The 23,207-nt window shown below is 40.6% G+C and overlaps 1 protein-coding gene across 3 annotated transcripts in view; it reads left to right on the top strand.

Moving 5' to 3' along the window:
* The window catches only part of glyr1 (glyoxylate reductase 1 homolog (Arabidopsis)), a 58,597-nt gene that overhangs the window by 14,223 nt on the left and 21,167 nt on the right, over positions 1-23,207 (top strand). The window contains exons 5-9 of one of the 3 annotated variants that reach the window (XM_070901017.1): positions 9,666-9,797; positions 10,196-10,264; positions 13,556-13,609; positions 16,761-16,811; positions 19,716-19,789. In XM_070901017.1, the coding sequence (XP_070757118.1) occupies positions 9,666-9,797; positions 10,196-10,264; positions 13,556-13,609; positions 16,761-16,811; positions 19,716-19,789 (380 nt within the window). The remainder of the gene's footprint in view (positions 1-9,665; positions 9,798-10,195; positions 10,265-13,555; positions 13,610-16,760; positions 16,812-19,715; positions 19,790-23,207) is intronic. The other 2 variants (XM_070901019.1, XM_070901018.1) reach the window with 2 other exon arrangements.

Raw genomic sequence — 23,207 nt, 5'->3', positions numbered from 1 at the left:
CTGAGAGAAGAAATTTCACCTCATCTCAGTTTTAAATGGGCGGCTCCTTATTCTAAGATTATGCCCTCGAGTTCTAGTCTCCCCCATCAGTGGAAACATCCTCTCTGCATTCACCTTGTCAAGCCCCCGCATAATCTTCTACGTCTCGATAAGATCACCTCTCATTCTTCTGAATTCCAACGAGTAGAGGCCCAACCTACTCAACCTTTCCTCACAAGTCAACCCTCTCATCTCTAGAATCAGTTTTGTGAACTTTCTCTGAACTGCCTCCAAAGCAAGCATATCCTTTCGTAAATATGGAAACCAATACTGCACGCAGTATTCCAGGTATGGCCTCACCAATACCCTGTACAACTGTAGCAAGACTTCCCTGCTTTTTTACTCCATCCCCATTGCAATAAAGGCCACGATTCCATTGGCTTACCTGATCACTTGCTGTACCTGCATACTAACCTTTTGTGTTTCATGCACAAGTACCTCCAGGTCCCGCTGCACTGCAGCACCTTGCAATCTTTCTCCATTTATATAATAACTTGCTCTTTGATTTTTTTTTTCTGCTAAAGTGCATGATCTCACATTTTCTAACATACTCTATCTGCTAAATTTTTGCCCACTCACTTAGTCTGTCTATGTCCTTTTGCAGATTTTGTGTGTCCTCCTCACATTCTGCTTTTCCTCCCATCTTAGTATCGTCGGTAAACTTGGCTATGTTACGCTCAGTCCCTTCCTCAAAGTCAATAATCTAGATTGTAAATAGTTGGGGTCCCAGCACTGATCCCTGCGGCACCCCACGGATGACAAGTTTCGCGCATGTGGAAACCAGGAAGTTTCAAATGGATAACGCCGGCATAGAATCATAGAAGTTTACAGCACAGAAGGGGGCCAATATGCAATGGAATCTCCAAATAATTAAACAATTTACATAATTCTAATAAATATAAATATACTGAATTTCAATTTTCTTCATGTCCCTTCAGTGCATCAACCTCAATTTAAAAAAAAAAAAATTACATTTTTGATGAATAATTTAAAATTTTTTAATCCTGGCTAATAGTTGCATAAACTAATTTAAAGTGTATGAGAATCATTTTTGATTTTTAAATGTTTAATTTAATGCCTATTTATACCCTTGCGCTGATGAAAGCAGGCCCTATGCCTGCTTTTACCATCATAAGAGTTTTGGGGAAATTGCAGGGCAAGTTGCTCAACTCTGCACCAGCAATACCGATTTTTCATGCCGTTTGGATGATCTGTCAAGGCGTATCTTGATGGATGGCAAATTCCGGATTTCGCGCATAGAAACATAGACATAGAAACATAGAAAATAGGTGCAGGAGTAGGCCATCGGCCCTTTGAGCCTGCACTGCCATTCAATGAGTTCATGGCTGAACATGCAACTTCAGTACCCCATTCCTGCTTTCTCGTCATACCCCTTGATCCCCCGAGTAGTAAGGACTACATCTAACTCCTTTTTGAATATACTTAGTGAATTGGCCTCAACAACTTTCTATAGTAGAGAATTCCACAGGTTTACCACTCTCTGTGTTTCTCCTCATCTCGGTCCTAAATGGCTTACCCCTTATCCTCAGACTGCGACCCCTGGTTCTGGACTTCCCCAACATTGGGAACATTCTTCCTGCATTTAACCTGTCTTAAACCCGTCAGAATTTGAAACGTTTCTATGAGATCCCCTCTCATTTTTCTGAACTCCAATGAATACAAGCCCAGTTGATCCAGCCTTTCTTGATATGTCAGTCCTGCCATCCCGGGAATCAGTCTGGTGAACCTTCGCTGCACTCCCTCAATAGCAAGAATGTCCTTCCTCAAGTTAGGAGACCAAAACTGTACACAATACTCCAGGTGTGGCCTCACCAAGGCCCTGTACAACTGTAGTAACACCTCCCTGCCCCTGTACTCAAATCCCCTCGCTATGAAGGCCAACATGCCATCTGCTTTCTTAACCGCCTGCTGTACCTGCATGCCAACCTTCAATGACTGATGTACCATGACACCCAGGTCTTGTTGCACCTCCCCTTTTCCTAATCTGTCACCATTTAGATAATAGTCTGTCTCTCTGTTTTTACCACCAAAGTGGATAACCTCACATTTATCCATATTATACTTCATCTGCCATGCATTTGCCCACTCTCCTAACCTATCCAAGTCACTCTGCAGCCTCATAGCATCCTCCTCACACTGCCACCCAACTTGGTGTCATCCGCAAATTTGGAGATACTACATTTAATCCCCTCGTCTAAATCATTAATGTACAGTGTAAACAGCTGGGGCCCCAGCACAGAACCTTGCGGTACCCCACTAATCACTGCCTGCCATTCTGAAAAATACCCAATTACTCCTACTCTTTGCTTCCTGTCTGACAACCAGTTCTCAATCCACGTCAGCACACTACCCCCAATCCCATGTGCTTTAACTTTGCACATTAATCTCTTGTGTGGGACCTTGTTGAAAGCCTTCTGAAAGTCCAAATACACCACATCAACTGGTTCTCCCTTGTCTACTCTACTGGAAACATCCTCACAAAATTCCAGAAGATTTGTCAAGCATGATTTCCCTTTCACAAATCCATGCTGACTTGGACCTATCATGTCACCTCTTTCCAAATGTGCTGCTATGACATCCTTAATAATTGATTCCATCATTTTACCCAGTACCAATGTCAGACTAACCGGTCCATAATTCCCTGTTTTCTCTCTCCCTCCTTTTTTAAAAAGTGGGGTTATATTGGCTACCCTCCACTCCATAGGAACTGATCCAGAGTCTATGGAATCAGTTATGGAATGTTGGAAAATGACTGTCAATGCATCCGCTATTTCCAAGGCCACCTCCTTAAGTACTTTGGGATGCAGACCATCAGTCCCTGGGGATTTATCGGCCTTCAATCCCATCAATTTCCCCAACATAATTTCCTGACCAATAAGGATTGCCCTCAGTTCCTCCTTCTTACTTAGACCCTCTGACCCTTTTATATCCGGAAGGTTGTTTGTGTCCTCCTTAGTGAATACCGAACCAAAGTACTTGTTCAATTGGTCTGCCATTTCTTTGTTCCCAGTTATGACTTCCCCTGATTCTGACTGCAGGGGACCTACGTTTGCCTTTACTAACCTTTTTCTCTTTACATATCTACAGAAGCTTTTGCAGTCAATTTTAATGTTCCCTGCAAGCTTCCTCTCGTACTCTCTTTTCGCTGCCCTAATCAAATCCTTTGACCTCCTCTACTGAGTTCTAAATTTCTCCCAGTCCCTGGGTTCGCTGCTATTTCTGGCTAATTTGTATGCTACTTCCTTGGCTTTAATACTATAGCTGATTTCCCTTGATAGCCACGGTTGAGCCATCTTCCCTTTTTTATTTTTACGCCAGACAGGGCTGTACAATTGTTTTGGTTCATCCATGCGGTCTCTAAATTTCTGCCATTGCCCATCCACTGTCAACCCCTTAAGTATCATTCGCCAATCTATCCTCGCCAATTCACGCCTCATACCTTCAAAGTTACCCTTCTTTAAGTTCTGGACCATAGTCTCTGAATTAACTGTTTCATTCTCCACCCTAATGTAGAATTCCACCATATTATGGTCACTCTGCCCCAAGGGGCCTCGCACAACGAGATTGCTAATTAATCCTCTCTCATTACACAATACCCAGTCTAATTTGGCCTCCCCCCTAGTTGGTTCCTCGACATATTGGTCTAGAAAACCATCCCTTATGCACTCCAGGAAATCCTCCTCCACCGTATTGTTTCCAGTTTGGTTAGCCCAATTTATATGCATATTAAAGTCACCCATGATAACTGCTGCACCTTTATTGCATGCACCCCTAATTTCCTGTTTGATGCCCTCCCCAACATCACTACTACTGTTTGGAGGTCTGTACACAACTCCCACTAACGTTTTCTGCCCTTTGGTATTCCGTAGCTCCACCCATACCGATTCCACATCATCCAAGCTAATGTCTTTCCTTACAATTGCATTAATTTCCTCCTTAACCAGCAACGCCACCCTGCCTCCTTTTCCTTTCTGTCTATCCTTCCTAAATGTTGAATACCCTTGGATGTTGAGTTCCCAGCCTTGGTCACCCTGGAGCCATGTCTCCCTGATACCAACAACATCGTATCTGTTAACTGCTTTCTGCACAGTTAATTCCTCCACCTTATTCCGAATACTCCTCGCATTGAGGCACAGAGCCTTCAGGCTTGCCTTTTTAACACACTTTGACCCTTTAGAATTTTGCTGAAAAGTTGCCCTTTTTGTTTTATGCCTTGGGTTTCTTTGCCCTCCACTTTTACTCATCTCCTTTCTATCTTTTGCTTCTGTCTCCATTTTGTTTCCCTCTGTCTCCCTGCATTGGTTTCCATCCCCCTGCCATATTAGTTTAACTCCTCCCCAACAGCACGAGCAAACACTCCTCCTAGGACATTGGTTCCGGTCCTGCCTGGGTGCAGACCATCTGGTTTGTACTGGTCCCACCTCCCCCAGAACCGGTTCCAATGCCCCAGGAATTTAAATCCCTCCCTGCTGCACCACTGCTCAAGCCACGTATTCATCTGAGCTATCCTGCGATTCCTACTCTGACTAGCACGTGGCACTGGTAGCAATCTCGAGATTACTACTTTTGAGGTCCTACTTTTTAATTTAGCTGCTAGCTCCTTAAATTCGTCTCATAGGACCTCATCCTGTTTTTTTTACCTATATCGTTGATACCAATGTGCACCACGACAACTGGCTGTTCACCCTCCCTTTTCAGAATGTCCTGCACCCGCTGCGAGACATCCTTGACCCTTGCACCAGGGAGGCAACATACCATCCTGGAGTCTCGGTTGCGGCCGCAGAAACGCCTATCTATTCCCCTTACAATTGAATCCCCTATCACTATCGCTCTCCCACTCTTTTTCCTGCCCTCCTGTGCAGCAGAGCCAGCCACGGTGCCATGAACTTGGCGGTTGCTGCTGCTCCCCCCTGATGAGTCATCCCCCTCAACAGTACTCAAAGTGGTGTATCTGTTTTGCAGGGGGATGACCGCAGGGAACCCCTGCACTACCTTCCTTGCACTGCTCTTCCTGTTGGTCTTCCATTCCCTATCTGGCTGTGGGCCCTTTACCTGTGGTAAGACCAACTCACTAAACGTGCTATTCACGTCATTCTCAGCATTATGGATGCTCCAGAGTGAATCCACATGCGGAAACCAGGAAGTTGCGGGGCCTTTCAAATGGATAACGCCAGCATAGAATCATAGAAGTTTACAGCATGGAAGGAGTCCATTTCGGCCCATCGTGTCCACGTCGGCCAACAAGAGGCTATTCAACCTAATCCCACTTTCCAGCTCTAGGTCCGTAACCCTGCAGGATTTCTGCCTCTACCACCCTTTCAGGCAGTGAGTTCCAGGCCCCCACAGCCCTCTGCGTGAAGAAATTTCCCCTCAAATCCCCTCTAAACCTTCTACCAATTACTTTAAATTTATGTCCCCTGGCTGTTGACCCCTCTGCTACGGGAAATAGGCCCTATATCTAGGCCCCTCAATTTTATACACCTCAATGAGGTCTCCCTTCAGCCTCCTCTGTTCCAAGGAAAACAAACCCAGCCTATCCAAGCTGTCCTCCTCATAGCTAAGATTCTCCACTCCCGGCAACATCCTCGTAAATCTCCTCTGTACCCTCTCCAGTGCAATTTCTGTAATGCGGTGACCAGAACTGTTTGCAGTATTCTAGCTGTGGCCTAACCAGTGTTTTATACAGTTCAAGCATAACCCACCTGCTCTTATATTCTATGCCTCGGCTAATAAAGGCAAGCATTCCGTATGCCACCTTAACCACCTTATCCACCTGGCCTGCTACCTTCAGGGATATGTGGACATGCACTCAAAGGTCCCTTTGTCCCTCTACACTGCTCGCTGTCCTACCATTTAATGTGTATTCCCTTTCCTTGTTAGCCTTCCCCAAATGCATTACCTCACACTTCTCCAGATTAAATTCCATTTGCCACTGTTTTACCCACCTGACCAGTTGATTAATATCTTCCTGCAATCCGCAGCTTTCTTCTTACTGAGTATACCTTCGGAGGCTGCAATTTCAGGGCCGCTAACTCTGTTTCTCCACAAATGCTGCTTGACCTGCTGAGTATTTCTAGCATTTTCTGATTTCCAGCACCTGCAGTATTCTGCTTTTGTATGAATGTTACTGCCTGGCTGGAATTGATACAGCAGTAAATGGTCTTGGGCTGTTGGGTCTGTAATTATTCTGTGTTCTAGCAATGCTATAATAGCTTAAAGAACTTCATTCCGCAATGGAAATAATGAAGAATCAGTCGGAACATTTCCTAAGGCTGGAAGCTGTGTAAACCAAATGTGCAAATAAATAGAAAGTGTGAAAATTAAACCCATCAATATGAATTGAGATGTTTTGGTTGCTGTTGAAAACTTTAGAAGTGTTGAGGGAAGACCTGATCTGTGGGATTGTCATGAGGGAAGCCGCAAATGAGTTATGGCCAGTACCACGAGTGAAATATAAATCACAGTCCTGCAGATCTTTAGAATGTATTCTCTCCGTATTATACAGTAGCATCTATAAACTGTTTTTGAAATGGGTAATGATGTCAAAATAGGTACTGAGATCAAAATGGGTTTAATGATGTACTTTGTTCCCAGTAAACTAGTGCCAATACAGTTGGGAGTATTAATTTGAGGGATGATTGTGTGGTATGTGGTTGGAATGTTTGTGCTTTGAACATTTGTTCTTTAAAATTTGAAGAGGTACAATTATTAAAATGTAATATCTGGAAAAATAAAGGCTTTGCTGATCGACGCTTTAACATTTTACCAAAACTGATCTTGAATAAATGCTGTAGATTGGTCATGTATGAGAACTCTGGGTATAGTCTTAAAAGACAGGGAATCAGTCAATCGGTCCTGAAGGCTTTTGGAGACCAGATTCAATGCAATTGATTTTTCTGTGGGGATGGAGTGTAATTACATGACCAGTTTATATAGGCAGTTTCCACAAAAAATGTGGGCACAGATATTTATATTGGAAAGTTGATGGGAAGTGCGTGCAGATGCAAAATTTTGAAGATATTCATACTAAATCGATATTTTTTTGCGTTACACATGCAGAATCATCACCAGGTATAGCCTTTGGATGAAGTGGGGATAGAGCGCAGGGGGATCATGTCTGGGTGCACAGATGTAATTCAGTTCAAATTTTAAAATCATTATGTCCTTGAGTCTATATTTCCATTATAAATTCCTATGTCTATATTTGTAATGGAAACTGTAAATTTGTCACGCAGTAATTATACCCTCCTGCCAGTGGTAGTGCTGATGTGCTAGCACTAGATGGAGTGTGCAGTTATTGAATGATAAGTTTACATGGGCAGTTTCCATGATCAATGAGGATGTGAGAATTTATAATGTAAAAAATTGACCAGAGTTATGCACAGATGCAAGATTTTAATACTAATTGCACATGGTAAGTCAGAGAATATCCTTATTCTCTTGTCGTCTCTGTTTTTGTTGCTGTTTCTCACCTCTTCTCTCTTTCTCTCAAACTCTCTTCCCCTCTCTAGCTTCTCTCCCCTTTACACTCTCTTTTCTCGTGTCTGTATATGTTCTTTTCTTTTAGGATGGTATGATTTGTTGTGGCATGCAAAGGAGTCGCTAATGGCTATAGGCTGCATTTGGGGTTGGGGCGGCAGGGAAAATGTGACCCTCAACAATTCCCTTCTCCCAATCACTTGTGCTTCACCCACTCCTTCTAACCTCCCATTCATCACTATCGATCTCTTTCCATTGACTCAGCCCTGGTGTTATCCGATCCCTCTTGCTTCACTGCTACTCTAATCACCAGCTTCCCTTTTCCCTTCCTGTTTCCCTCAGAGGCTTTGTTTGCTCTTAAAATTCAACTTTATTTTTAAAAATGAACACAAGGAAATTGTTTTTCCAACTCTGTCTCATAGGTATTAGAAGTCAGAAGCTCTGTTTCACAGCTGTACGTGATCAGCATTGTTCTATCAAAATAACACCGGTGAGATAATCAGTGGGCTGCAAAATTGCTGTCCGATAACACGTGTGTGTGTGTGTGTGTGTGTGTGTGTGCTGACTTGTTTGTGTCAGATCACATGGTTTTGGCAGATTCTGATGCACATCTTCCTGTAATTTTGAATATCCAACATGTTTTATCTATTAACTATTTTAACTTCAACTGCCTATTTACTCTGTTTTTAAATAAAATGCAATGTACTTTTTAAAAACTGCAGGTGGATGGCTTTAGCTTTTCACCTCTGTAATCATGTGCAGGCCTTAACAATGGGATAAAAGTTCTGGCTCCCTTTTTTCTTTACTTTTCAGTTACAAATAATTACTTTTCCTGCTCTGCTTAGCCATTTTCAGTTGGGTTCTTACAGCTGAGGTTTTTCTGTTTCCTTAGTACAGGTGTTTGGATTTATTTTCTTCCTTCTCTTAGTATCAATATTAGAGATGAGAGGTGGAAGTTCTTTTCTTATTAAGGTTTTACCAGATATTTCCCTTGTGCCCAGCACCACAGAGCATAAGCAAGCCCTTGCACCGCTATGGATCAGATTGTGTGACTTTATATACACAATATCTGATGTTGTGTTGCCAAGGCATTGAATTGAATCACGTCACCTATAATTTGATAGTTTCACATGAGTCTTGGTTGGAGAAGAATAAATGCTCTATACATACTACAACTTGGGCTATAACCTATTAATCAAGTTTTTTATAGTGCAGTAAGAAGTAGCAGGACATCAATGCAGCAGATTTCACTTGACAATAGATCATTTAATTTCCATCAACTAGAATATACAAAAAAAGTGAACTCTTACTAATACTAAGCTCCATATCCTAAAACATAAGATTTCATCTAACTCTTAGAACGTCAGCCTTTAACTCTAAAGAGCTAGAAACACACTGCCTGATGTATACCTCGTACCTTTTTGAATTTCAAAACTTGAGATACAGGAAAGATGTCTTTCATTATGAAACAAAGCTGATCAAATTGGGGTGATGATTTCCTGAACTATATACTGGACACACATTTATTTACACGTGTTAACAAGCCTGTTACTTTAAATTGACTGTTAACAGGACAAAGCATGCAGTCGGTATTTAATGGCTTCTACTTGCTTCGTAATCAAAACCTACTTCCATGCTGCCTCCTGAGGGAGCATGAAAGACCATGGATATCATCTGCTACATTCAGCTCAACTGCCTACTTTGCTCAACAAAATTTAAAGTAACCAGCCACCCCTCTCAAATAGATAATAAGAATATAAGAGACTTAGAATGTGGTTGATCTTATTTACTGGTGGTCTCCACTTTATCAATGTTGAAGGTTCCACTGCACTGAGAATCTGAATCAAGAGTTTCAAACTGTTGTGACCAATACTAACACTTGTGCGGTAGAACAATACTGCAGTAATTCGAAGTTGAGCTTTGGATTAATTTTTAAAACATCCTGCACATTGAGGTATCTTCAAGTTAGATTGTAATATGGATTAGGCCTAAATTGGTTAAGAATAGAATCATTGAAATAACATTTAACAATTGTCACGTCACTTCACTTAAAGGAACAGGTAACACATTTCTGGATTATTGGGAGAGAGCATACCAGTGTCTTTACTTTTGACATTCTTTTTTAGGTATCTGTACTCACCTCATTAGACGATAAAAACAGACACATTTCATCTGAAGATAAAAGACAAAATTCCTCCACAGCAGAAATTTCAGAGCACAATACAAGGAAAAGGGGTCGACCACCAAAGGAAGAAAAGGTTGGTTTTAGGTAGAATACTGAAACAGTCCAAACACAATAGTGTATTTTTATTTTGGGGTAAACTTTCAATTTCCTCCCTGTGCTGTGCAAGATCTGTGATTGACCTGCTCCCGGTCACCTCCAGTGCATCTATAAACTAGTCGCTAGCATGTGTGCAAGAATAGCCTAAGAACAATGTGTGCTTTTCTCCTCCCTGCAGGGAAATGTTTAGGGTTCACATAACTCCCACTATATCACAATGACCCAGTCGAGATTAGAGCTTCTACCATGGAGGAATTAAACCTTCTGATCACTTAGATGAAATGATAAATGCACAGTAATGCTCTGCATAGAAGGTAATATATAGCTTGTTTAGAAGATGTAAAGATTTTTGTATTTTTTTTGCTCCCACTTCAGGACGCGTTCCCTGAGCCGTCCACAGTGAAGCGGTTGATTACAGGTCCAGTCGCGGAATACAAATGGAAGGTGAGTCACAAGTTTCTTTAATTCCTAAAATCACAGGCGTGCCATTTTGGGTCTTTACTGACATACTGGTCAGCTCTAGTTGGGTGTACTGGAGGACTGCCAAAATCCTGTGCAATCGTGTTGGAGACAGCTGGAGTTATAGCAATAAATCTAGGGAACATTGGAGTTGGATGTCTGTGTTTCTGTTTCTGAAAGTTTGAGATTGACATAGAACACTCAACTGGTAACCGTGGAATACCATTACTATCCACTTGTGATTTGTTATTTGATCTCAATCAGGAGAAAAAATTGTATAGTAACTCTGTACTTTTACGCAGTAGATAGTATGTACGCAATGTTTATGACTCCCTCTAGAAAGTTGCACTTGCATTATCTATGTATGGCTCCCAAAGACTAGTATTCCTGGCACACTCTGCTGAATTGGTCTTCAAAGGTTTACAATAAGTATTTCTACATGTGTAGAGAAAAATATGTACATCGTTTTACACCTATTTTTCTTTTGTCCACTAATATGGCTATTCTGCATTTCCCCGATTCACTGGCAATATAAAAGAATAGGTTTAAAAATGAAACGTGCCACAAGGTTTGCTTTCTGACATTAGCAGCTTCAATTCCCTGCTGTTTTTGTTTGAGCTTTGATATGTAAGATTAGAGCAGCTTTACAGTTTAGGTTAAAAAAGATTACCGTAATCAAGAATGGTTTTAAATCTGCATTCCTTGCAATCTCTAATTATAAAACAGTCTCTCCTGTTGGGAGTTGAAAGCAATCACAATGCTAATCTGTAGTATAACTCATTTGGCTTTTTATTTTGAGGGCCAGTCATTTTGTAACAGCACTAAACCACGGTGTGTTTCTAAAAGGGCGCGTATATTCAACAGTAAATGTTATTTTGATAAACTTCCACTCTGACTTTAATTACTTGTCTTGTATTTCATATTATAATTTTCTACTACTTTCAATAGCCTTGAGTTTGAAAAGAGTGCACCAGCTTTTATATTAAAATAGAGAATTTAAAAGGAGAATTAAACAGATCAAGTAGAGTACAAAATAGGGCTGATCTGGAAGCTGGAAAGGTCAGGAAAAGAAAGAAAAAACGTACTCCAATCTTTCAAGAGTTGAAAAACCATTTTAATTTCCAAGAAAACAATGGTTGAATTTACAGCACTATTGAAGAGACAACTTGGAAAAGTATAGTATTTTTTTATACTCGGGCAATTTGGCTTTCCAAGTTGCACCTACTTAACCAATTTCATCTTCTGTTTGATGCTGAAGCCTGTAGTGTTAGCTTAAATAATTTATAAACTATTATAGTGTAATAAGTATGGTACCAATTGGAACATGCATAGAATGTTAAATTCAGCCAAGGGTTTTTTTTACTCCTAACCTCTGGGTGGGATGAACACTTGTTGCAGTGTTTGAGTCACTACTGCAACAAATGAACACGTCAGCTGCATTACTCAAGTTAGAAATGGTGCTTTGTGTGCCTTTGTGAAGAGAAGCAATGTAATGAAAAGAGAATTCAGCTTTAACAATGGCTGTGTCGATGCAAGGTGCTGCAGAGTGGCAAGATATTAGTTTTTGCCCAAAATTCCTTACATATGCAATTCCTCGTATGTGTACAAAATTGCTTGCATAGTAATTTCAAATCTTGTATACAAAGTGCTTCAAATTTAGAATCTTGCCTTGGATATTCTCTCTGACAGTAGCGCTAGTCACTCCCGTAAGCAGTCTAAGCATCTTGTATTTAGGGGTGTATACAATACTGTACTCTAGAGGTGTAACAATAGTATCCCCGTGTAATTTGAACTGGATGTTTTTTTTGCACATGTGCTTCTTTAATCTCTTTTGAAAGCAGATCCAGAAAACACTTGGTGAGCCAAAGCCAGAAACAGATCATTAGCTGTTTTATTTCTCAGTAAGTGAACTTGCACAGCAACAACTGTGATTGGACTCAATTAATTCAATCGGTTCAATTCGACTTTGCGTAATAATACAATATAATGAACATGCTTCTCTACTCCACATCAGCAGGTCACCGTACTTGATTTAAACATTCAATTCTAAATATTCTCCATTTTAACTTTCTGAACTTAGAGAGAGCTTGCCCTCGCAGATTTCTGTTTAAAAATCTGACTAACTCTGTCTCTCTTTTTTTTTAATCTCTGTTCGCAACCTAAGAGACAAAATTGTTGGTCCCAGTTGATTATAATAGTGTTGGCAGAGGCTGAAAAGTAGGTCATCTGTCCTATGCTCTTGTTGGGGAATAGTGTATAGCTTGGATTTGAAAAGTCAGCTGAAGTGATTTTTACTGAGTAATGAGGGACATTTGTTTTGGGAAATTACTTTGACTAGAGAACATGGATGAGTTGAGGTTTGTTGAGTTGGTGTATTACGCAATCTGATTCACTGGGAGATTAGTGACCATAACAATTTGCGCTGTTTAAAGTAGAACGTCCGCGACCCCACTGGCCCATGATGCCATGCTCACTGCAAATTTAACGGGTGACAGCGTAGATTTAATGGGGGGGAAGGGGGAACCATGTGCAAATTCAAGTACTGAAGCAACACAAGTTTTGAAATTCTAAAGTGGAGAAATTATAACAACAACTTGTATTTATATAGTATCTTTAACATAGTAAAACATCCCAAGGCACTTCACAGGAGTGTTACAATACAAAATTTGACACTGAGTCACAAGGAGATATTCGGGCAGATGATCAAAAACTTAGTCAAAGAGGTAGGTTTTGAGGAGTGTCTTGAAGGAGGAAAGAGGGGTTTAGGTAGGGAGTTACAGAGCTTAGGGCCTTGGCAGCTGAAGGCACAGCCACCAATGGTGGTAATTTTTGGTGCATTTTCCCCTTGGATATGTGTCACTTGGTAAGTGACACTTCCAATTGTGGTTTTGTGCAGCTTTACAGTAATTGTGTTACCCATAACACACACAATGCATAATTTATGTGCATGGGAAAATGGTGGGCACTATTATTGATTGGCGAGCCCTGGTTATGGCAGTGGAAACTGGTGATCTGCTGGAATCATTCTGCACAAAAGATGGGACTGATGAATGATGCAGAAAGTGCTGAATTTCTTTTCTCCCTTTCCAAAATGCCAAATCTCTGCAAAGCTACTGTTTTCTGTCGACTAGATTTCAATTGATAAACCTCTAGATCATTAGGGAGGGAATGGCTGGTGCTATTCTCACTCAAATCACAAATGGAAATCTTCAGTTACAGGATCCGAGTATGATTACTATTACTCACTGTGCTCAGATTTGGTTTTTCTAATTGCAGCAAGTAAAGGACGACCCTCACTTCCATCACTTTCTGCTCAGTCAGTCTGAGAAGGTAAGATAGTGCATTTAGTGTGCAGTCTAGTAGTGTAGTTTTTTTCCAGTAATAAGCTGAACGCTAGATAGCGGAAAGCTTTGGTCTCCTTTCTTATTTATTTATGCTGCTTTACCTTTCCATGTTGCTTCTGTGTGTTTTCCCTCTTTGGTGATTGCCAGTGTGTGCAGCCAACTGAGGGTGCAATTTCTGCATGGGCAAGTTGGTCTACAAATGTGTTTCCTCAATTTAGGATACACTACCATGAAGCATCTTACTTAACTGCATATAGCTAAGGTCAAGTAACAATAGGAACTGAATCTACTGTCCCACTGTGGCAGGAAGTGACTAGATTGACCTATTATTGGACCATAAAATATTGGTCAATTAATTCCTGCTTCTCTCTCATTTAAATATCCTGATATTTGAATAAAGTATCGACACTAATTAAAAAAAAAAATAAGTGTACGAATACCTGGTTTAAAAAGTTCACTTACATTTAAAAAAAATATTGCACTCTCTTTAAAATGTGTTAAAATAGACTCCCTTTTGAAGTGGGCTTTAACCTCCGAATTTGATACTTGCTACTGTTCTAACATTGCTTAAAGTAACTAGTAAGTTAAAATTGTAAAAATTTAAGTGGCTACTTTAGTAGGACTAGGGAAAATTAAATAAGAACGAAGACTCGAATTTTTGATGCAGACTGCACTTGAATTTTTTCAGGTATTTTTCTGCTAAAAGTGAAATCTGAATAAACCAAAACAAAAAAAATCACCTAAAGCAGATGCTGCTGAAGGTTTGTTAAAAATCTCTCGTAACTTTTTATATGTGGGTTTGAGAAATTTGTATTACAAAAATGTGTATCGATCAGTCTCTTTGACTTCATCCTCCAATTACTTGGTGACAATAGTTGTGATAACTGTGTATTGCAAGAATCATGCTGGCCTTGTAACTCAAAACACTACTGTAATGTATTTGTTTCATGGGTTCTTTGCTTAAGAATTCATAGCAACACATTGCTATTAAGAACTAGTTGGTTTATTAGCAAAGGTTTAACAATCACATTACACATTACCAGTTCATCCACCAGGCTCTCAGCCGCATGCCTCATCGTGGATCCCCTGAACCCAACTGGCTGGGGTTTTATGAGTCTTGTGGACATCACATGACTGGCTAAGCCACTCCCAACTCAACAGCTCTACAACTATTTTAGTACCTGCGAGCCTACTCTCAGGTGCGTACATTACAACTACCACATTAGTTACTCAGTTTGCCTAACTTTTTTTTAAAGGTTGAGACTCCTCCCGTTATTTTTTCCCTTTTGTTCCTGGTTTCCTTACACCACCACCTTTGGTGGAGAACTCGAGTAAGCAGCCTGCTCTCTGGCTCTAAATCTGAAGTGCACAGTAGTTGTCAACAGATGTCTGCTCAATGTGTGTGTGTTTTTACACATTTGCTGTGGGGAAGTACTGCCCATAAAACAAAGCAACAGCTCAATCTGTGTGTGGGGACAAAAGTCAGTATTGGGCATAGCGCGCACATGCTTAAATTACAATGACAGTTCAATATATTAAATATTCTCCCCTTCCCAATCTTTATATTCAAAGATATAAATATTGGTTGCAAAAATTATTTTTAAAAAAGCCAAATCTTCAACTGGAGAGGCCCATCTGGACTGTATTTTTGAATATAGAATGGGGGTCTACTTTGTAGTCTGCAAAAACAATTTTGCTTAAAGGTAAGGAAAGTGCTTAAAGTGTTTTTGTATTTAAAGAACTGAAACCTCCTTGTGTGTCCACCTCACCAACTGCCAAATCAAATTATTAGGAAGAACAAGTGGAATGGCATGAATATGTTACCACTGACATTCGATAAAATAACTCGGTGAGAATTAGCAATAATTTAAATAGTCTGTGACTTGGAAAAATGCAATATTTTTAATATTGCGGCTTGTGCAACATTCATACGGGTATATTTTTCCAATCGGTGAAGTTCACATGCGAATGCTGAACACATTTGTGCTATATTTTTTTGCGTATGACTTTGAAACTGGCATAGCCCATTTAAGATAAATATATTAACATTTGATTTATAAACACACTGAAGAATGTAGTGAAATAGTTTTAAACATTTATATGTTAACTTCACTAATTGTAAAATAAATGTCAGTCACCTAGTGGAATTCAGTGAATATTTTATTTTGTTTTTTGCATTAAAACTGGGACTGCTGTAGACTTCAAAAATTCAAAGCAATTCTTAACACGCAAGTTCATAGAATGGTTACAGCACGGAAGGAGGCCATTCGGCCTGTCGAGGCCTTCTTAAATTAATGATCACAACATTTAAGTTGTGATCATTAATTTAAGCAGATGTAAATCTGAGTGTTGAATGAAGTTCATCAAATTTTGTTGGGGGACAATTGTTTAAAAGCCCCATTTTAAGCTGTAGTTGTTAGTTTGTCCCAATTCTCTATTTTGAGGTCGGAACCCTCGCCTATATGTATATTAGCCTTAACGGTGCTCCCTTTTTTTTAATATTGAGGCTAATATAAGTGACTTTAGTTTGAATTCCTACTGTTTTTAATGTTGTGCTATTTCACTGCAATCAGTCACATGAGAATTCCTCCAGAGCAACTATGTAATCTTAACGTGGATGAGATTAAATTGACGGGGGTTGTGTGATCCAAGCTATTGGGTCCTCTCTACTTAGTGTAAACATCAGAGTGGCTGGGCAACAAAGAATCTTGAACTTTGTAAATCTGCAATTAGAATACATTTCATTTGGGGGGGAGGAGTGTATGAGATAGTGGTGGTAAAATATATTTTCATTGTTTCTAATGGTTACAAGTAGCTGTTGTCCTGTAATACATGCGTATGTTTATGTTCAGATATTATTCCCACTAGTTTTACCGGGATTAAAATCTATTTTCTACAGAAATGTTCACCTTAACAATCTAATACATCTTTACTAACTCCTAAACAATTGGGTTATCAACATAACATACGGAGACATGAAATATTACCCAGATGAAGCTGTATGTTTTAATCATTCTGTATCTACTAAATGCCTGTTGAATTTTAAAGTACTTAGCACCAAATGAGGTCACTTTCTTTCTGTAGACTTACTTTCCAAGGTGCAAAAAGTAATTGGCTCCATTTTTATTCATTAACAGTCGGGGTCGTGTTCTGCCATTATTCAAAAACTAAAGACTACAGCAGAAGAGGTGGGTAATATGCAATTTATTTTCCATTTCTAATTGTCCTTTGGGATAAAAGGCTAGAATGAACTCTTGTTCACTCTTCCAAATGGAATCACAGAAACGGACCATTTGCTGGTGTTTTTTTCCACATGAGCTACCTAGTTTAATCTCATTCTCCTGCTCGCTTCCATACCCTTTAATAATCCTTTTCAAGCAGCTATTTGCCCTTCAGAAGAAATGATGGATTTTAACAGTTTGGGAATTCCACATTGTGTAAAGAACTTTTTCTAAGTTTCCCATAAATTCTTATGATAAAAGTTATGCCTTAAACCTGCTCAGCTCAAGTGAAAATAGCCTTAATTCCTCAAATCTCTGCATAAGTATAAACCTCTCGGAACATTCTAGCGAATCTACACTGAACATTTCTCCTTGTTCTTTCCTTCCTATAATGTGGTACCCAAGATTCCACACAATGCTCCAATGTGCCCTAACTAAGGTCTTGTACAAGTTCTATATAACCTCTTTATTCTTGTATTCTGTTCCTCTGGATACAAAACCAAAGATTCTGTTTGCTTTATTTATGGCCTTATCTACTTGGCTGTCAACTTTTAATGTATTACCAAAGTGCTTTGCTCCTTTACTCCATTTAAAATCTTACATTTAAGGCGTATTTACTTCCCTATTCTTCCACAATTATTTAATATTTTTCTACATTTGAACTGCATCTGTCAGTACTGTCCCTTTTTTCAACGCAATAATCTTCACAATTTGGTGTCATCAATAAATTTGACACTGTTGCCTCATTTCCTGAATCCATATCAATTTATGTGTATACAATAAATAAGAGTGACCCAAAATAGATCCCTGTGAAACACCACTTGCAAATCTTTCCAGTCTGAGAAACCTCCTTTTGCTATTGTGCAATGCATTTTCTCCTCCAGCAATCTCTTTCCATGTGGCCACATTCCCCATAATATGCCATTCTCTTTGCCGTAAGTGTGGTGCCTTACCAAACAATTTTTGAAAGTACATATAAAGTACATCCACTGCATTTCTTTCATCATCTGTTATTTCTTCAAAATGCTTTTGGATTAATCAAGTACAGCCTGCCTTCTGAAATCCAGCTTGTCTGGCTTTAATCTAGCTCCTGTTTCTCCAAGTGCTTAGTAATTTCATCCCATATTTATAAACAAGTCGTTTATCACCGACCAAAGTAAGACTAACTGGCCTATAATTTCCAGACACATCCCCATCTTTTCTGAAGAGGGATGTCACATTTGCCATCTTGCAGTCTTCTGGTACTATTTTCCTTTCCATTAGAATTTTTGGAAAAATCTTAGCCTAGCCTCTGCTACTTAATTTGGATCTTTCACGATCTTTGGATCTAGCAATTTGCATCATAGTGATTTATCTACCTAAGTTTGAGCAATTTCTTCAGTGCAAAGTGAAACATACAGCTAGCTCCCAATACATTAAAACGCGTTGCATCAACTTAAAAACACATTAAAATATGTTGCAGCAACTTACCTCCAATTATTAAAGCCGGTCCCGCTACCCCGCTTCCTGAGCCCCTTGCCAGTGCTGGTCCAGGTCCAGCCCCCTGCCCCCGAGTGCCTTGCCAGTCCAGGTCCCCTAACTAACCCTGGCCGAAGAGCTTGGTGGTCTGCTCCCCCGCCCGACGCTGGCCCCGAGTGCCTTGCCAGACCGCTCGCCTGCCCCTAGCCCTGGCCGAAGGGCTTACCGGGTCCGCTCTCCTGCCCCTAGCCCAGACAGAGTGGCCTCCCGGTCCGGTCCGCTCCCCCACCCCTATCCAACGCCGAACGGCCTCCTCCCTCCCGGTCCCTGCACCTAACTACACCTGAAAGGACCCCCCCCACCCCATCTCTCTCTCTCTCTCTCTCTCTCTCTCTCTCTCTCTCTCTCTCTCTCTCTCTCTCTCTCTCTCTCTCTCTCTCTCTCTCTCACCTTTCCTGTTGTTTCTGTCTGGGCATCGGCTGCACGAAAACAAAATGTCTGTTGCTATGGTAAATGCTTCTCACTTGTGCTATTTTATGGGAATACATCCAGTAGAATTCAAACGCTTCTACATAGTGCAATCTTTGTGCTTTCTAGCAGCCAACTCAAAATGGCCGTGACAGAGGTCTGGGAATCGGATGTCCTACCTGAACCTCTAGACTGGGGAATGGAGCAGTGACTCCATTTATATGAGAAAAAATACAAATAACAAATGGACCTTGTAACAGTAATAGAGACATTTTTATATATACAGTGGATTTTATTTGAATTTCTATTGATTCTTGGAATAAACCAGGTCTACAACTTGCTTTATTAATTTGACTAGCAATTATGCTGTAATACAAGAGGATGAATCATTACTGTTAGCGAGCACAATGTACTTTTATAGAAGAATTAATTGTTGACTTTTTTTAAAGTGGGAAGCTAGGCACTAGTTTCAAACTGCAATAATCCTTTTGGCACTGGAACTAATGTATACACTATCAAAAATCATGCTGTAATAGCAGTCAATGCACATACATTTTGTTCTGGATTTTGTGTACTTGTGAGAAGGTGGTTTCACAGAAAGGTTAGCCTGCAATACATTATTTAGTGATTGACCAGAACAGGCACAAAAACCTATTGAATTCTGATCCAGCATATCTTCGTGATCTGTCTGCTCTTTTCCCATCCCCTTTACTTAGGATATAGTTTTGTTCCAAAATTGTTAAACTCAGAGTGGGAAAGTTGGAGCATGCAAGTCTTGCAGCCGCCTTGTGTAGCAACTCTGGTCGTTACAGGAGCTGGCAAATGTCACAGCTTCTGGGCTAGTATTTATAATCAGTCTATCACTGGTTTTGAATCTCTAACTCGATGTAAAATTTTGTGTGTGTGAATCTGATTAATGAGTAAACTTACTGTTTTATCTCGCAGGAAGCAGAGTCCACATCCATCCAGGCAGCTGACAGTACAGCAACTAATGGCACTGTGACTCCCACAGACAAACGGTAAGGGCCTGAAAATAAATACTAGAAAATGCAAAATGTTGTCGTCTGTTTGATAAAATGATTAGGGTCAGGCATCAATCCGAGGATCAAACCTTTCTTGACATAAGAGTGAAATCGCAAATGACTTTGCTATAGTCGTTGAAAGTTTGTTTTTGAAGAGGTGTGCAGATACTAGTCTGGCAGGCTGTGACGTGTATAACTGCCTCATGCTTCAAATTCGTGGGGCATTGGAACAGGTTCTGGGGGAGGTGGGACCAGTACAAACCTGACGGTCTGCACCTGGGCAGGACCGGAACCAATGTCCGAGGGGGAGTGTTTGCTAGTGCTGTTGGTGAGGAGTTAAACTAATATGGCAGGGGGATGGGAACCAATACAGGGAGACAGAGGGAAACAAAAAGGAGACAAAAACAAAAGACAGAAAAGAGATGAGTAAAAGTGGAGGGCGGAGAAACCAAAGGCAAGAAACAAAAAGGGCCACTGAATATAAAAGGGCTGCAGGAGGGGTCAAAACTAAAAATCATGGTTTAAAAACTAGGATGAAAACACTCTACCTTAATGCACGCAGCATTCGAATTAAAGTAAATGAGTTGACGGCACAAATCATTACAAATGGGTATGATTTGGTGGACATTACAGAAACATGGTTGCAAGGTGGCCAAGACTGGGAATTAAACATACAGGGGTATCTGACGATTCAGAAAGATAGGCAAGAAGGGAAAGGAGGTGGGGTAGCTCTGTTAATAAAAGATGATATCAGGGCAGTTGTGAGGGATGATATTGGCTCCAATGAACAAAATGTTGAATCCTTGTGGGTGGAGATTAGAGATAGTAAGGGGAAAAAGTCACTGGTCGGCGTAGTTTATCGGCCCCCAAATAATAACTTCACGGTGGGGCGGGCAATAATCAAGGGAATAATGGAGGCATGTGAAAAAGGAACGGCAGTAATCATGGGGGATTTTAACCTAAATATCGATTGGTCAAATCAAATCGCACGGGGTAGCCTGGAGGAGGAATTCATAGAATGTATACGAGATTGTTTCTTAGAACAGTATGTAACAGAACCTACAAGGGAGCAAGCCATCTTAGATCTGGTCCTGTGTAATGAGACAGGAAACATAAACGATCTCCTCGTAAAAGATCCTCTCGGAATGAGTGATCACAATATGGTTGAATTTGTAATACAGATTGAGGATGAGGAAGTTGTGTCAGAAACGAGCGTACTATGCTTAAACAAAAGGGACTACAGTGGGATGAGGGCAGAGTTGGCTAAAGTAGACTGGAAACAAGGACTAAATGGTGGCACAATTGAGGAACAGTGGAGGACTTTTAAGGAGCTCTTTCATAGTGCGCAACAAAAATATATTCCAGTGAAAAAGAAGGGCGGCAAGAGAAGGGATAACCAGCCATGGATAACCAAGGAAATAAAGGAAAGTATCAAATCAAAGACCAATGTGTATAAGGTGGCCAAGGTTAGTGGGAAACTAGAGGATTGGGAAAATTTTAAGCAACAGCAAAGAATGACTAAAAAAGCAATAAAGAAAGGGAAGATAGATTACGAAGGTAAACTTGCGCAAAACATAAAAACAGATAGTAAAAGCTTTTACAGATATATAAAACGGAAAAGAGTGACTAAAGTAAATGTTGGTCCCTTAGAAGATGAAAAGGGGGATTTAATAATGGAAAATGTGGAAATGGCTGAGACCTTAAACAATTATTTTGCTTCCGTCTTCACAGTGGAAGACACAAAAACCATGCCAAAATTTGAAGGTCACAGGAATGTGGGAAGGGAGGACCTTGAGACAATTACTATCACTAGGGGGGTAATGCTGGACAGGCTAATGGGACTGAAGGTAGACAAGTCCCCTGGTCCTGATGAAATGCATCCCAGGGTATTAAGAGATGGCGGAAGTTATAGCAGATGCATTTTGTTATAATCTACCAAAATTCTCTGGACTCTGGGGAGGTACCAGCGGATTGGAAAGCAGCTAATGTAACGCCTCTGTTTAAAAAAGGGGGCAGGCCTAAGGCAGGTAACTATAGGCTGGTTAGTTTAACATCTGTAGTGGGGAAAATGCTTGAAACTATCATTAAGGAAGAAATAGCGGGACATCTAGATAGGAATAGTGCAATCAAGCAGACGCAGCATGGATTCATGAAAGGGAAATCATGTTTAACTAACTTACTGGAATTCTTTGAGGATATAACGAGCATGGTGGATAGAGGTGTACCGATGGATGTGGTGTATTTTTAGATTTCCAAAAGGCATTCGATAAGGTGCCACACAAAAGGTTACTGCAGAAGATAAAAGGTACGCAGAGTCAGAGGAAATATATTAGCATGGATAGAGAATTGGCTGGCGAACAGAAAGCAAAGAGACGGGATAAATGGGTCCTTTTCCAGTTGGAAATCAGTGGTTAGTGGTGTGCCACAGGGATCGGTGCTGGGACCACAACTGTTTACAATATACATAGATGACCTAGAAGAGGGGACAGAGTGTAGTGCAACAAAATTTGCAGATGACACTAAGATTATTGGGAAAGCAGGTTGTGTAGAGGACTCAGAGGCTGCAAGGAGATTTGGATAGGTTAAGCGAATGGGCTAAGGTTTGGCAGATGGAATACAATGTCGGAAAGTATGAGGTCATCCACCTTGGCGGGGGGGGGGGGGGGGGGAACAGTAAAAGGGAATATTATTTGAATGGGGAGAAATTACAACATGCTGTGGTGCAGAGGGACCTGGGGATCCTTGTACATGAATCCCAAAAGGTTAGTTTGCAGGTGTAGCAGGTAATCAGGAAGGCAAATGGAATATTGGCCTTCATTGCGAAAGGGATGGAGTACAAAAGCAGGGAGGTGTTGCTGCAACTGTATAAGGTATTGGTAAGGCTGCACCTGGAGTACTGCGTGCAGTTTTGGTCACCTTACTTAAGGAAGGATATACTAGCTTTAGAAGGGGTACAGAGACGTTTCACTAGGCTGATTCCAGAAATGAGGGGGTTAACTTATGATAGATTGAGTCGACTGGGTCTTTACTCCTTGGAGTTCAGAAGGATGAGGGGTGATCTTATAGAAACATTTAAAATCATGAAAGGGATGGACAGGATAGAGGCAGAGAGGTTGTTTCCATTGGTAGGGGAGACTCGAACTAGGGGGCACAGCCTCAAAATACGGAGGAGCCAATTTAAAACCGAGTTGAGAAAGAATTTCTTCTCCCAGAGGGTTATGAATCTGTGGAATTCTCTGCCCAAGGAAGCAGTTGAGGCTAGCTCATTGAATGTTTTCAAGTCAAAGATAGATATATTTTTAAGCAATAAGGGAATTAAGGGTTACAGAGAGAGGGCGGGTAAGTGGAGCTGAGTCCATGACCAGATCAGCCATGATCTTATTGAATGGCGGAGCAGGCTCGAGGGGCTAGATGG

This window comes from Pristiophorus japonicus, chromosome 15, assembly GCF_044704955.1.
Source record: "Pristiophorus japonicus isolate sPriJap1 chromosome 15, sPriJap1.hap1, whole genome shotgun sequence".
NCBI classification, from domain to species: Eukaryota; Metazoa; Chordata; class Chondrichthyes; family Pristiophoridae; genus Pristiophorus; species Pristiophorus japonicus.
This window is presented reverse-complemented; position numbering and strand designations above follow the sequence as displayed.